The 15,091-nt window shown below is 35.7% G+C and overlaps 1 protein-coding gene across 1 annotated transcript in view; it reads left to right on the forward strand.

The window, feature by feature from the left end:
• Window positions 1-15,091, forward strand: part of IQCM (IQ motif containing M) — a 616,349-nt gene that overhangs the window by 241,196 nt on the left and 360,062 nt on the right. Inside the window, 1 exon segment of the mRNA XM_047856690.1 lies at window positions 109-307. Coding sequence (XP_047712646.1) covers window positions 109-307 — 199 coding nt within the window.

A 15,091-nucleotide genomic window follows, 5' to 3' on the forward strand; every position in this document is an offset into this window, starting at 1 on the left:
TACATTTCCTATTTCAGTATATTTATCATTGAAATGAATTTAAGACTTTTCAGAAGTGATTATTTTTCTTATTAACTACACTAAGAAAGTTTTATATTTTATTTTTAGGTCAAAATCTATTCTAACTAAAAGTGGTAAACTTGACAATAAAGTTAAAAGAATTGGACCACACATAGAAATCTTCCAAGTGTTCCGGGAAAGGAACAAATTCATAAATACCAAAAAAATAGTGAAAATGATCACCATCATGCAGGCCTATGTCAGAGGGTGGCTGGAACGCAGAAGATACCAGAGAATAATGATCAAGGTAAAGCATATGTTAAATATAATGTGTGTAAATTTTCTTGTGTAGATTTTGAATAGTCACCTCGTCAATATATCTATGATTTTCTAAATAAAATTCTGACTGCATTCTTTGCATTGAAAAAAATGGTATGAATAGTCTATTCTGCTGACAGTTTCAGATTTTGTCAAACTGGAGAATCTAAGCAAAAGGACTAGTTTATCCTTAACCCAGTATTTTGGGGCCACTTTTATGCTAAGGCCAGGACTGTCTATCTTTGTTCTAATTTTGTTTCTCCTTTTTGCTGTTTATTCTCTGCATAAAGCAACTTTCTTTCACTTCCCACACCCCTTGATACAGTTGTATTGCATATACATTCAACTCAAAAAGAACTATACATACAACACACATGTACACACACACCTCTGAGAAACTTTTATAAGCAGCAGTTCTGACTTTCAAAACAAATATTTAGGACTTATTTTGTCTGGGACAATGCAGAAGAACCTGATTGGATGGATCTTGGCAGACTTCTGAGAGGATCCTAAAATATCCTCACCTTGAGGGCTAAAGTTTTACCACTCACAAGGAATTTGTGAAGCCAACTACAAATAGAAGAATAGGTCAGGAGTGTCCTCTTAAATTCCTAGCACTTCTAGGAGGAGCCTTCTTGAATGGCCTTGTGGTGAACACTCCAAATGCATTTCTCTGAGAACTCAGTGATGCTGTTAGAAGGCAATCTATCTGCCTATCTCTGTGTGTGTGTGTGTGTGTGTGTGTGTGTGTGTGTGTATGTACCCATAATACATGTATGTAGTTCTGATGATTAAATGTGATAAAACATGTAAAAATTTAACAAAAAGGTAAAATTTCCATATAATTAATATTTCAATATTTCATTAATTCTGTGAGGTAACAGTTTTATCCATTTTATAAGTGAAGAAACTGAAGCTCAGAGAAATAAAGCTGGTTGCTCAAAGTAACACTGCTGGTAAGTGACAGAGGTAGAACTCAAACTCATGTCTGTCTGACTCCAAAGCCAATCTTATTCTATATATCATATCATCTACTAAACTATTATGGCTGATTCGTCCCTAATCTGATCTAAAGCCATATCGAGACCTATCTCTCTAACTCAAAATTCAGGCATTAAATTGCCCACTTGAAAGGTCCATAATTAAATCAAACTTCACATAGCCTTAAATGAATTTGTTTTCATACTTCACAAAGCTCTTCCTTTCCTTTATTGTTTTAAACTTTATTGAGGAATAATTGACATATAACATTATAGTGCTTTCAGGTGTACAGCATAATGATTTGGTATTTGATTAAGTTGCAAAATGATCACCACAATAAGCCTAGTACCATCCATCACCATATGAAGTTAACTTTCAGGATTTATTCTCTTGGCAACTTTCAAGTGTGCTCTATGATATTATTGAGTGTGGGCTATTATAGTCACCATGTCTTATTTATTTTATAACTTGAAGTTTTTACCTCACTTCCTTTACCTGTTTCATCTACTCCCTAGTTCGCCTCTGGCAACCACTTCTCTTCTCTTAATCTATGGTTTTGTTTTTATTTTGTCTGTTCATTTGTTTTTTAAATTTCACATGTACGTGAAATCCTATGGTATTATCTTTCTCTGACTTACTTCACTTAGCATAATTCCTATGCTATCCATCCATGTTACCACAAATGGCAAAATTTCATTCTTTTTTTAAATTGAAGAATCATTGACGTATGACATTGTATTAGTTTCTGTTGTACACATAGTGATGCAATATTTATATAAGTTATGAAAAGTTTACCACAGTAAGTGTTATCATCTGTCCCCATACAAAGTTGTTACAATATCATTGACTGTGTTCCCTATGCTATACGTTACATCTCTGTGTATTATTTATTTTATAACTGGAAGATTTTACCTCTCAATCCCCTTCACCGATTTTGTCCATCTGCTTGCACTCCTCCCCTCTGGCAACCATTAATTTATTCTTTGTATCTATGAGCTGGTTTATGCTTTGTTTTGTTTGTTCATTTGTTTTATAGTAGAGTCCATATATCAGTGAAATAATACAATATTTGCCTTTCTTTGACTGACTTATTTCACATAGCATAATACTCTCTAGGTCCATCCATGTTGTTGAAAATGGCAAGATTTTATTCTTTTTTATATCTGAATAATAATCCATTGTGTGTGTGTGTGTGTGTGTGTGTGTGTGTGCGCGCACGCACACACATATACATCTATTAATGGGCATTTAGGTTGCTTCCATATCTTGGCTATTGTAAATAGAGCTGCAATGAACAGAGAGGTGCATGTAACTTTGAATTCGTATTTTAATTTTCTTTGAAAATTACCAACAGTGGAATTGTTGGATTGTATAGTAGTTATGTTTTTAGTTTTTTGAGGAACATCCATACTATTTTCCACAGTAGCCATACCAATTTACATTCCTACCAATAATGCACAAGGGTTCCCTTTTCTCCACATCCTCACTGACACTTGTTATTCCTTATCTTTTTGATAGTAGCCATTCTGACATGTGTGAGGTGATATCTCATTGTGGTTTTGATTTGTATTTCCCTGGTGATGAGTGCTGTTGAGCATCTTTTCATGTACCTATTGGCCATCTGTATGTCTTCTTTGGGAAAATATCTATTCAGGTGCTCTGACCATATTTAATTGGATTTTTTTATACTGAGTTGTATGAGTTATTTATATATTTCGGGTGTTAACCCCTTATCTGATATGTCATTTGCAAACAATTTCTCCGATTCATTAGGTTGCTTTTTCATTTTGTTGATCTTTTCCTTTGCTGTGAAGAAGTTTTTTAGTTTGAGGTAGACCCATTTGTTTATTTTGGCTTTTGTTGTCATTGTCTGAGGAGACAGATCTAAAAAATATTGCTAAGACCAATATTTAAGAGCTTACTACCTGTGTGTTCACCTAGGAATTTTATGTTTTCAGGTTTCACTTAAGTCAATAATACATTTTGAATTTATTTTTGTTTATGGTGTAAGAAAATGAACCAGTTTCATTCTTTTGCATGTAGCTGTTCAGTGTTCACATCATTTACTGAAGAGACTGTCTTTTTTTCATTGTATATTCTTATCTTCATTATCATAGATTACTTGACCATGTAAGTGGGTTTATTTCTGGGCTGCCTATTCTATTCTTTTGATCAGTGTATTTGTTTTGATCAGTGAAGCTTTGTAGCATAGTTTGAAATCCTGGAGCATGATACCTCCAACTTTGTTCTTCTTTCACAGGATTGTTTTGGTTATACAGAGTTGTTTGTGTTCCATACAGATTTTAGGATTATTTGTTCTAGTTCTGTGAAAAATGCTACTTGTATTTTGATAGGGATTATAATGAATTTGTAGATTACTTTGGGTATTATGGACATCTTAACAATATTAATTCTTACAATCCATGAGCATAGTATATATTTGCATTTATTTGTGTCATCTTCAGTTTCTTTCATCAATGTCTTACAGTTTTTAAGGTACAGTTATTTCACTTCCTTGGTTAAACTTATTTATATGTGAAATCCGGAAGAAATGGATAAATTCCTAGGAACATATAAAACCAAAACTCAAACAGGAAGAAATAGAAAATTTGAGCAGACTTATAACCAGTAAAGAAATTGAATCAGTAACCAAAAGTCTCCCAACAGATAAGAGTCCAGTGCCAGATGGTTTCCTGGGGGAATTACCAAATATTTAAAGAAGAGCTAATACTTATTCTTTTGAAACTGTTCCAAAAAATAGAAATGGAAGGAAAACCTCCAAACTTATTCTATGAGGCCAGCATTACCTTGATTCCAAAACCAGTAAAGACCCATCCTAAAAAGGAGAATTACAGACCAATATTCCTGATAAACATGAATGCAAAAATTCTCAACAAGATACCAGCAAATTGAATCCAACAGTATAGTAAAAGACATATTAACTGTGATCAAGTGGGATTTATTTCTGGGCTGCAGTGGTGTTTTAATATTCAGAAGTCAATCAATGTGATACTCCACATTAATAAAGTAAAAGGTATGAACCATAAGATCCTCTCAGTAGATGCAGAAAAAAACATTTGACAAAATACAGCATCCTTTCTTGATAAAAACCCTCAAGAAAGTAGAGATAGAACATCATAAAGGCCATACACGAAAGACCCATGGCTAGTATCATCCTTAATGGGGAAAAACTAGAGCTTTTTCCCTAAGGTCAGGAACACAATAGGGATGTCCAGTTTCACCACTGTTGTTCAACATAGTACTGGAAGTCCTAGCCTCAGCAATTAGATAACAAAAAGAAATAAAAGGCATCCAAATTGGCAAGGAAGTCAAACTTTCACTTTACAGATGACATGATACTCTGTGTGGAAAACCCAAAAAACACCACCAAAAAAATTGCTGGAACTGATACATGAATTCAGTCAAGTCACAGGATATAAAATTAATATAAATAAATCAGCTGCATTTCCATATACAATAATGAAGTATCAGAAAGAGAAATCAAATAATCGATCCTATTTACAACTGCACCAGAAACCATAAGATAACTAGGAATAAACCTACCCAAAGAGGTAAAAGATCTGTACTCACAAAACTATAGAACACTTAGGAAAGATATTGAAGAAGACATAAAGAAATGGTAAAACATTCCATACTCATGAATTGGAAGAACAAATACTGTTAAAATTTCTATACTACCCACAGCAGTCTACAAATTCAGTGCAATCCCTATCAAAATCACCAGCATTTTTCACAGAGCTAGAACAAAGAGTTCTAAAATTTGTATGGAACCAGGAAAGACCCTGAATAACCAAAGTAATGTTTAAAAAGGAAAGCAAAGTGAGAGGCATTACAATTCCAGACTTTGAGCTGTATTATAAAGCTGTAATCATCAAGACAGTATGGTACTGGCACAAAAACAGACACATACATCAATGGAACAGAATGGAGTACCCAGAAATGGACCTACAACTATATGGTCAACTAATCTTAAACAAAGCAGGAAAGAATATCCAGTGGAAAAAAGACAGTGTTGGGAAAACTGGAGACATGCAGAAGAATGAAACTGGACCACTCTCTCATACCATACACAAAAATAAATTCAAAATGGATGAAAGACCTAAATGTGAGACAGGAAACCATCAAAATCCTAGAGGAGAACACAGGCAGAAACCTATTTGATGTCAGCCATAACAACTTCTTACTAGACACGTCTCCAGAGGCAAGGGAAACAAAAGCAAACATGAACTATTGGGACCTCACCAAGATAAAATGACACTTCTGCACAGCAAAGAAAATAATCAACAAAACTAAAAGGCAGCCTGCAGAATGGGAGAAGATATTTGCAAATGACATACCAGATAAAGGGCTAATATCCAAAATCTATAAAGAACTTATAAAACTCAACACCCAAAACCAAATAATCCAGTTAAGAAATGGGCAGAAGACACGAGTAGATACTTCTCCATAGAAGACACACAAATGGCGAACAGACACATGAAAAAATGCTCAACATCACTCACCATTAGGGAAATACAAATCAAAACCACAATGAGATACCACCCCACACCTGTCAAAATGGCTAAAATGAACAACTAAGGAAACAAAAGATATTGGTGAGGATGTGGGAGAAAGGGGAAAGGAGAACCCTCTTGCATTTTTGGTGGGAATACAAACTGGAGCAGCCACTCTGGAAAACATTGTGCAGGGTCATTAGAAAGTTAAAGATAGAACTACCCTATGACCTAGCAGTTATAATACTAGGTATTTACCCAAAGGATACAAAAATGCTGATTCAAAGAGGCACATGCACCCAAGAGGCTATCAACAATAGCCAAACTGTGGAAAGAGCCTAAATGTCCATTGATTGATGAATGAATAAAGAGGAAATGGTATATATATACAATGGAGTATTTAAAAAAATTTTTTTTAATTGTTCTTGAGAGAGACAGAGAGTGACAGCGTGGGAAGAGCAGAGAGAGAAGGAGACACAGAATCTAAAGTAGGCTCCAGGCTCTGAGCTGTCAGCACAGAGCCTGACATGGGGCTCAAACTCATGAACCGTGAGATCATGACCTGAGCCGAAGTCAGACACGTAACCGACTGAGCCAGCCAGATGCCCCTATACAATGGAGTATTATTCAGCCATTAAAAACAATGAAATCTTGCCATTTATAATGACATTAATGAAACTAGAGTATATTATGCTAAGTGAAATAAGCCAGTCAGAGAAAGACAAATACCATATGAGTTCACTCATACATGTAATTTAAGAAGCAGAACAGATAAACATAGGGGAAGGGAAGGAAAAATAAAATAAAATAAAAACATAGAGGGAGTCAAACCATAAAAGACTCTTAACTATGGAGAACAAACTAAGGGTTGCTGGGGGGAAATGTGTGTGTGGGGGGGATGGCCTAAACGGGTGATGGGCATTAAGAAGGGCACTTGTTGTGATGAGCACTGGCTGTTATATGTAAGTGATTAATCACTAAATTCCATTCCTGAAACCAGTACTACACTATATGTTAACTAACTAATTTAAATAAAATCTTGGGAAAAAAAGATTATTTTTAGGTATTTTATTCTCTCGGATGTACTTATAAATAAGATTGGTTTCTTAATTTCTTTTTCTGATAGCTTGTTATAACTATAAAGAAAAACAACATATTTCTATATATTGATTTTGTAGCCTGCAACTTTACTGAATTCATTTATTAAATCTAATAGTATTTTGGTAGAGTCTTTATGTTTTTATTTTCTTTTTTAAAAAATTTTAATGTTTATTTTTTTTTTTAATTAAAAAATTTTTTTTTTCCAACGTTTATTTATTTTTGGGACAGAGAGAGACAGAGCATGAACGGGGGAGGGGCAGAGAGAGAGGGAGACACAGAATCGGAAACAGGCTCCAGGCTCTGAGCCATCAGCCCAGAGCCTGACGCGGGGCTCGAACTCACGGAGCGCGAGATCGTGACCTGGCTGAAGTCGGACGCTTAACCGACTGCGCCACCCAGGCGCCTCAATGTTTATTTTTGAATGAGAGAAAGCACAAACAGGGGGAAGGGCAGAGAGAGAGGGAGACAGACTCTGAAGCAGGCTCCAGGCTCTGAGCTGTCAGCTCAAAGCCCAGTGCAGGGCTTGAACTCACAAACCATGAGATCATGACCTGAGCTGAAGTTGGACACAATGGACTAAGCCACCCAGGTGCCCCAGTGGTTTTCCATATATAGTATCATGTCATCTGCAAATGGTAACGATTTTACTTCTTCTTTTCCAATTTGCAAGCCTTTTATTTCCTTTTTTTTTCTTTCCCCTAATTGCCATGACTAAGACTTCTGGTACAGTGTTGAATAAAAATGGTGAGAGTGGGCCTCTTTCCCTGTTCCTGATCTTCCAGGAAAGCTTTTGGCTTTTCACTGTTGAGCATATTTTAGCTATAGGTTTGTTATATATGACCTTCTTATTATGTTGAGGTATGGACCCTTTATACCCACTTTACTGAGAGGTTTTTTTTTTTACTATAAATGGACATTGAATGTTATCAAATGCTTCTACATCTACTGAGATGATCATATGAATTTTATCCTTCATTTTGTTAATGTGGTGCAACAGGTTGATTGATTTATGGGTGTTGAAACATTCTTGTATCCCTGGAATAAATTTCACTTGATCATGGTATATGATCATCTTAATGTATTGTTGAATTCAGTGCTAATATTTTGAGAATTTTGGCATTTATGTCCTTTAGGGACAGTGGCCTGTGATTTCTCTTTTCTTTCTTTCTCTTTCTTTCTTTCTTTCTTCTCTCTCTCTTTCTTCTTTCTTTCTTTGTTTCTTCTTTCTCTTTCTTTCTCTTCCTTTCTTTCTTTCTTTCTTTCTTTTTTCTTTCTTTCTTTCTTTCTTTCTTTCTTTCTTTCTCTCCCTCCATCTCTCTTTTCTCTTCTCTTTTCTTTTCTTTTCTTTTCTTTTCTTCACCTTCTCTGGTTTTGGCATCAGGGTAGTACTCATTTCATAAAGTGAGTTTGAAAGTGTTCATTCCTTTAATTTTCTGGAAGAGTTTGAGAAGTATAGGTATTAAATCTTCTCTGAATGTTTGGTAGAATTCACCAGTAAAGCTATCTAGTCTTGGACTTTTGTTTTTTGGGAGGTTTTTGACTTTCAATATCCTCACTATTAACTGATATATTCATATTTTCTGTGTTTTCCTGATTCACTCTTGAAAGATTGTATGTTTGTAGGAATTTATCCACTTCTTCTAGTTTGTCCAGTTTGTTGGCATATAATTATTCACAATAGTCTTATTGTTGGTATTTTTTGTGGTATCATTTGTAAGTTTTTTCATTTCTCATTTTATTTGAGTTTTCTTTTTTTTTCCTCATGGTAAGTCTAGCTAAATGTTTGTCAATTTTTGTTTATCTTTTTAAAGAACCAGCTCTTACTTTTATTGATCTTTTATATTATCTTTTTAGTATCTATTTTACTTATATCTGCTCTGATCTTTATTATTTCCTTCTTTCTACTAACTTTAGACTTCACTTTTTCTTCTTTTATTCCTTTAGGTGCAAAATTAAATAGTTTATTTGAGATTTTTCTTGTTTTTTTGTGTTGTCTTGTTTTGTTTTTTGGTTTTTGTTGAGGTAGGCCTGTACTGCTATGAATTGCCTCTTAGAAATACTTGCTGCATCCCATAGATTTTGGTATGTCATATATCCGTTTCCCTTTGTCTCTTGGTATTTTAAAAATTTCTCTGATTTCTTTGTTAACTCTGTGGTTGTTTAGTAGTATGCTGTTTAATCTCCGCATATTTGTGAGTTTTCTTTTCTTGTAATTAATTTCTAGTTTCATACCGTTCAGTGTTCATGCTTGGTACGATTTCAGTGTTCTTAAATTTAATGCTGGTTTTAGCACGGGAGTGGGAGAATGTCATGATCACTTGCACTTGTTGGCCCCAGCTAGGGAGTGGAGCAGGGCTGCAAACACCCATGCTCACAGTCTTTAGCAAGGGACTGGGAGAATGTTGTGACTGCTCATGCTCATGGGCCCCAGCCAGTGAAGGCAGGGGTGCCACCGCCATTCACCCCCACCAGCCTTAGCAAGGCAGCAGGATGGCACTGAGTCTGCACATACTCTCCTGTGCTAGCGGGGTGGGGAGAGAGCGCAAAACTGACAGCTGCCAGTGCCTCCATCTCTGAAGAGAGTCCCAGCTGTCCCCTGCCCCTTCAACAAATCCTTTAAGATTAGCAAGTGAATCTCCTTCACCTGTAGTCTAGGTGCTTTTCAAACTGCTGCTTTTGTGGTAGGTCCCAACATGAGTGAGACTGCAGGTGAGCCTTTCAATAAGAGAATCTTGGTTTCCTACAGCCCTTTGTATTCCTTGGATGCAAACCCTGTTGGTTTTCCTACCCATCTGGATGTGGACCTTTTATCCTTTGTTATAGAGGAATAGTTCTGCTAGTTTTCAGTTCATTTTTAGAGGGAATAGTTCCATACATAGCTGCAGGTTTGGTGTGTTTGTGGGAAGAGAGAAGTTCAGGATTTTCCTATGCCCTATCTTGGACCCCCCCCCCCACCCCATACTACCTATATTGATGAACCATTCCACCACCCACCAAGCTATACCTGGAGTTTTTTATACTTTCAACTCGCTCACTTCCATATTTAATTGATTATCACATGCATAATATTTCTTGTGTTGCTCTTCCTCTCTTTGTTTCTTGCCAGGGCTTCTAGTTACTAACTCTCACATGGAGAACTACAGTTATCTCCTATTTATCCTCTTTTCTACTTACCCCCCAATCTGTCATATACAATTATAGAAATTTCACACAGATTACCTTATGCCATTTCTTATCATCTTTTAATGGCCTATATTGCTTATAAGAGAAAGCATAAATTCTCTAACATAACATGGTACACATTACCTCCCTGGTCTGGCACTTGCCTGCTGTCCATCTTCATCACATGAGAATTCCTCACTAATGCCATGTGCTCTAGCAAAGCCCAAATTCTTTAATTCCCTGATTGTTTCCTATTATATCTTATGTTTTTTTTTAATTTTTTTTAACGTTTATTTATTTTTGAGACAGAGAGAGACATAGCATGAACAGGGGAGGGGCAGAGAGAGAGGGAGACACAGAATCTGAAACAGGCTCCAGGCTCTGAGCAGTCAGCACAGAGCCCGATGCGGAGCTCGAACTCACGGACCGCGAGATCATGACCTGAGCCGAAGTCGGACGCTTAACCGACCAAGCCACCCAGGTGCCCCTATATCTTATGTTTTTATGCTGTTCTCTTAGGATGGAATACTCTTCCTTCCTAATCTTTTGATAAACTCCAACTCATCTTTCAAGATCTTCCTTGCATATATGTGCTTAGACAGTGTCTCAGGTCCGTTAAGCAGTAATTATCTTTCTATCCTTTTGGTCATTCTTGTGCTCAGCTATCTATATTGTGACCTTTATATACATGTCTGTCATAAGTAATACAAATATGTGACCTATTTGGAAGAATATACTCTTTATTTTTATATTTATAGCATTACACTATTTTGACATGTAATATACTCTATGATTTTAACTCTTTGCACTTATTATCTGCTTTTTTTCTTGTTTGTTTAGTTTTTTTATATGTTTACATTGTTTCCGTTTTGTTTGCTACTGTGTTTGAATGCCTAGAATAGTGATTAGTACACGGTAAGTATTCAGTAAATATGTATTGAGTGGATGAATTAATTCAACAAAATATAGTTATAGAAATTTATCAGGACACTCCCAATGATTCATACTTATATGTAGAGAGAAATAATGTATATGCATATGTGTATATATATATACATATATATAAGTACATAATATATAATATATATCATATGGTTATATATCACATATATGATTATGTATTTATATTATGATTTAATTTAATTATAGAATTTCTTGCGTTAGAGTGAATTATAGAGTCATCCATCACCTCTGGTAGAGAAAAGAGTCTTGGTAAACTTAGAGAGCAAGAATGGGCCCAAGAGAATGGTGAAAAGGAGAGACAAGGAAAATGCTGAATTTCTATGTAGAGGTAGAATTTGAAATGGAAAGAATGGGAAGCACTTTTAACGGGTTGGAGCCAGTTTAAACTAGACTGTTGACTTTGACTTGGTTATAAAATTTGTTACGATCACTGATTTTCTTTTTTATTATATCACTCGTATGGTGCTTTGTATGTTGGATGACTGCTCTGTTTATATGGTGAATGTTGTCTTGCCTGCTGTTGAACAGCTAGTGCAGCAGGCCTGTAATGCACACATCGTCAGGTTCCAGGACTGTGCCTGTGTACAGGGTTGCGGTTGGGGGAATTCTTGATAGAGTTTCTGCCCTGGAGGCTGTGCAGCAAATCACTGGATAATTGTCGGCACCATGGCAATCCCTGCGCTGGAAGACTTCCATGGTCATATTGTTTGGCTACTGCTTCAGATCTTGTAGCTGTGGACAGTGTCTATGAGAATGTGACTTTACGATACCTCAAGAGAATGTACAATTTTCACCATTTCCTGTGAAATGCTCCAGCTTGGGTTTATTTAGAAATAATGAAGCAACATTGAATTAGATCAGTCATAAGGGTACCACAGAGGTTGCTGCATTTAAGTACTAGAATTGTTTCCACCATTGAAAGTGTCCTTTTCCTTTTAAAAACTCTGTGTTGTTTGCATGTGTTTTGGAATAATTAATAATGATCTTTAAAAAAAAACCTATAAAGATACAAAAACAGTATTTTTCTGAGTATAATGCCTCTAAGATTTTACTTAATTTTAATATTTTTCTATGAATACTTATAATTTAAATTTTTAAATTTTAGGCTTAAATTTATAATATTCATTTGCTATTTGCCAAACATACTGAAATCCTAGGGCACTTGAAAAGATGATGGTTGCAAGAAGAAAGTGTTCAAATTGAATTTTGAATAAATATTTCTTATTTTTGAATAAATATTTGTTGAATAAATAAACTTGGGATACTTCTGGAAAATCTGACGTTTAAGGTTATGATAGCAATACTCCATACATAGGCCAGTGGTTTTTAACCTTTTGGAGGTTATAGAATCTTTTGAAAGTTCAATAGATTATAGATTTTCTCTCATTATCTCAAAACACAAAACAGAAACAATAAAAAAATCCTTAAGCCCATACGTAGGCCCTATGGCACAGGTAACATGGATCAGAAAAATTTTATTACGTAAGTTTGCTAGCTCCCAGACACCAGGGGAACTGTGTTCTTTATTCAAGATTACTTAAAAAAATTAATAACAGTTACTACTGGATCCAATTTCTTGCCTGGTGTGTGATATCATAGAGCATATAGTCCAGAGATATATGCAGATAACTAAAAGAAGTGTTGGGTACTAATAGAGAAATTAGAAAGGCCATTTAATCCAAAAGGCTGTGTCTGGTGTAGGGGTTGGATAGTGCCTATACATTGAGATCTGGAAAATGAGGGGAAGTTATGTTTTGTCAGGTCATCTGAGAGGCTCAGAGTGTTGTAGGCACAGGGAAAGACAATATCAATGGCCTTAGGTAAGATAAAACATTGGGGAGCTAAGGGTTGATTGGGAGGACAGTGGCAGTAGATGACGCTGAGATAGCAGTTAGATTACGCATTTTCTTAAAAATCAGGCTCAGGAGTTTATGCTTTTATTTAGTATATGGGAATGGATCACTTTAAAGGAAATCAGTGATATTAACAGATTTGCCTTTTAGAAAAATTACTGTCTCTGGGTAGTGAATTGGGGAAGAGGAAGAGAGGACAACTAATATACTTTGTCAATAATTCAGTGTGTGATAATGGTGGCTTGAGTTAGGGATGGAGAGATGGAGCAAAGATAGGACATTGGGTTTAAATGGACTTGAAGGTAAGGGAGAGGGAGGAGTCAAGAACAGTTCCTCAGTTTTTGTGGTTTTTGTCTTGGGCAACCCAGTGGATGATTGTGAAATACAGAAGTTAAGAGGAAGAGCAGGTAGGAGTGGGGCATAAAGGAAAGGAGAGTCCAAGTTTAACACTGACTTTGAACTACCTGTGGGAAATCTTTGAGATGTCTGGGAAGAAGTTGAATATATGGGTCCAAAACTCAGAAGGAAGATTGGCCCATAAGGAAACATTTAGAATTCATCAGTAGTTCTTAAATTCTTTTCCACCTTAACACACTTGAGGAAGATGATAAAACCTTCCCACTCATGAAAGTAGCTCCATTTAGCAATGATTCTCATGTTATCTCCGAGAAAGCTCTTTACCCAGGTGACTAGATGGCTCTCTTCATTCATGTCTGTGCTAATTAACCTGTGTTAATTATCAAAAAGACTGCCCCATACTACCCAAAAAATAATGTCCAGTCTGGTCACTCCCTATTCCATTTAAAAGACTTTATTGTTTTTCAAACCACTTATTGCCACCCAACACATAGATATTTATTTACTGGATTACTGTTCCTTCCATTATAATGTAACTCCCTGAGACAAAAATTTTGCCTTTTCTGTTTATTAATCTGTTCACAAAGTCTAGAACATTCCTGGCACATATCAGGTCCCTAATTAGTTAATTAATTTAATTAGTTAAAATAAATATATAAATTAAAATAAATTATTTTCAATATGATAGAGGATTATAATAGCATATCTGGATCAGAAGATGTGAAATTTGAAAAAAAAAACATTTGTAAATATTTTTATTTAGCTCCCTGACCAAGGATAACTTCCTGTACTCTGCCCCCATCCAGAGATTTGAGATTATTATTAGTGATACTAACTGGAGCCACGGGAGTTGATGTATTGTCTGGGGAGAATATATAGAGTAAGGAGAGAAGCAGTTAAAGGGTAAGAGTGAGAAAGCACACTGTTCAGGGGGAAGGCAGATGATGAAAAATCCAGTAACAGTAAAACATTAGCCAGAGGGGTAGGAACAAAACCAGAATATGCTAGATCAAGGAAGTTCAGAGGCAGTCTAAGAAAGAAAGCGGGGTAGCTAGTCTCAAATGCTGCTAGGAATGAAGGTCTAGAGAGAATTTCCTGTCTTTACAATAGTTAGTTCATGGATCACCTTGGCAAGTTTCAGTAGATGTGATGTTGGTCACTCCCTATTCCATTTAAAAGACTTTATTGTTTTTCAAACCACTTATTGCCACCCAACACATAGATATTTATTTACTGGATTACTGTTCCTTCCATTATAATGTAACTCCCTGAGACAAAAATTTTGCAAGGAAGCAAGGAAGTGAAATCAAAGAAGTGAAAATATCTAGAGTAGATAAAGATGAGACACTATGAGGTTTAGGGAAAGAAGGGTTAAGATGGAAAATACTTAAGTACACTTAAATGCTTATTGAAAGAGCTAGTAAGAGGAGAAGGTTGATGATATGAGAGATGAGGATAATCCATATTAAAAGGCTAAGAATATTGGAAAGGGTGTGTTTTTAAGACACCTGACAGGATTAGCCTTAGGTAAGAGAGACATATTTCTGTACTGTAGGACCAAATGGTATTGCTGAGTGTTTAGATTTGGTGATAGGAAGTTGAGATAGCAATAATCTAATGTTTTCTCCTTGGTGAAGTAAGGGACAAGGTCATTTGCTGAGAGCATTTAGAAGGTGAGTTTGAATGTTTGAGGAGATTGAATTTCTATAGAAAATGACAAAAAAGAGAGATGCCTAGGAAAACATGGGTGAATTTGCAGGCCAGGTGAGGTTGGGGATCAAGAATTGAAGTGATACCATCCCTCTAAGTTGCATAATTATCTTTACTAGCTATGAAAAGTAA

Source organism: Prionailurus viverrinus, chromosome B1 (assembly GCF_022837055.1).
Source record: "Prionailurus viverrinus isolate Anna chromosome B1, UM_Priviv_1.0, whole genome shotgun sequence".
Lineage (NCBI taxonomy): Eukaryota > Metazoa > Chordata > Mammalia > Carnivora > Felidae > Prionailurus > Prionailurus viverrinus.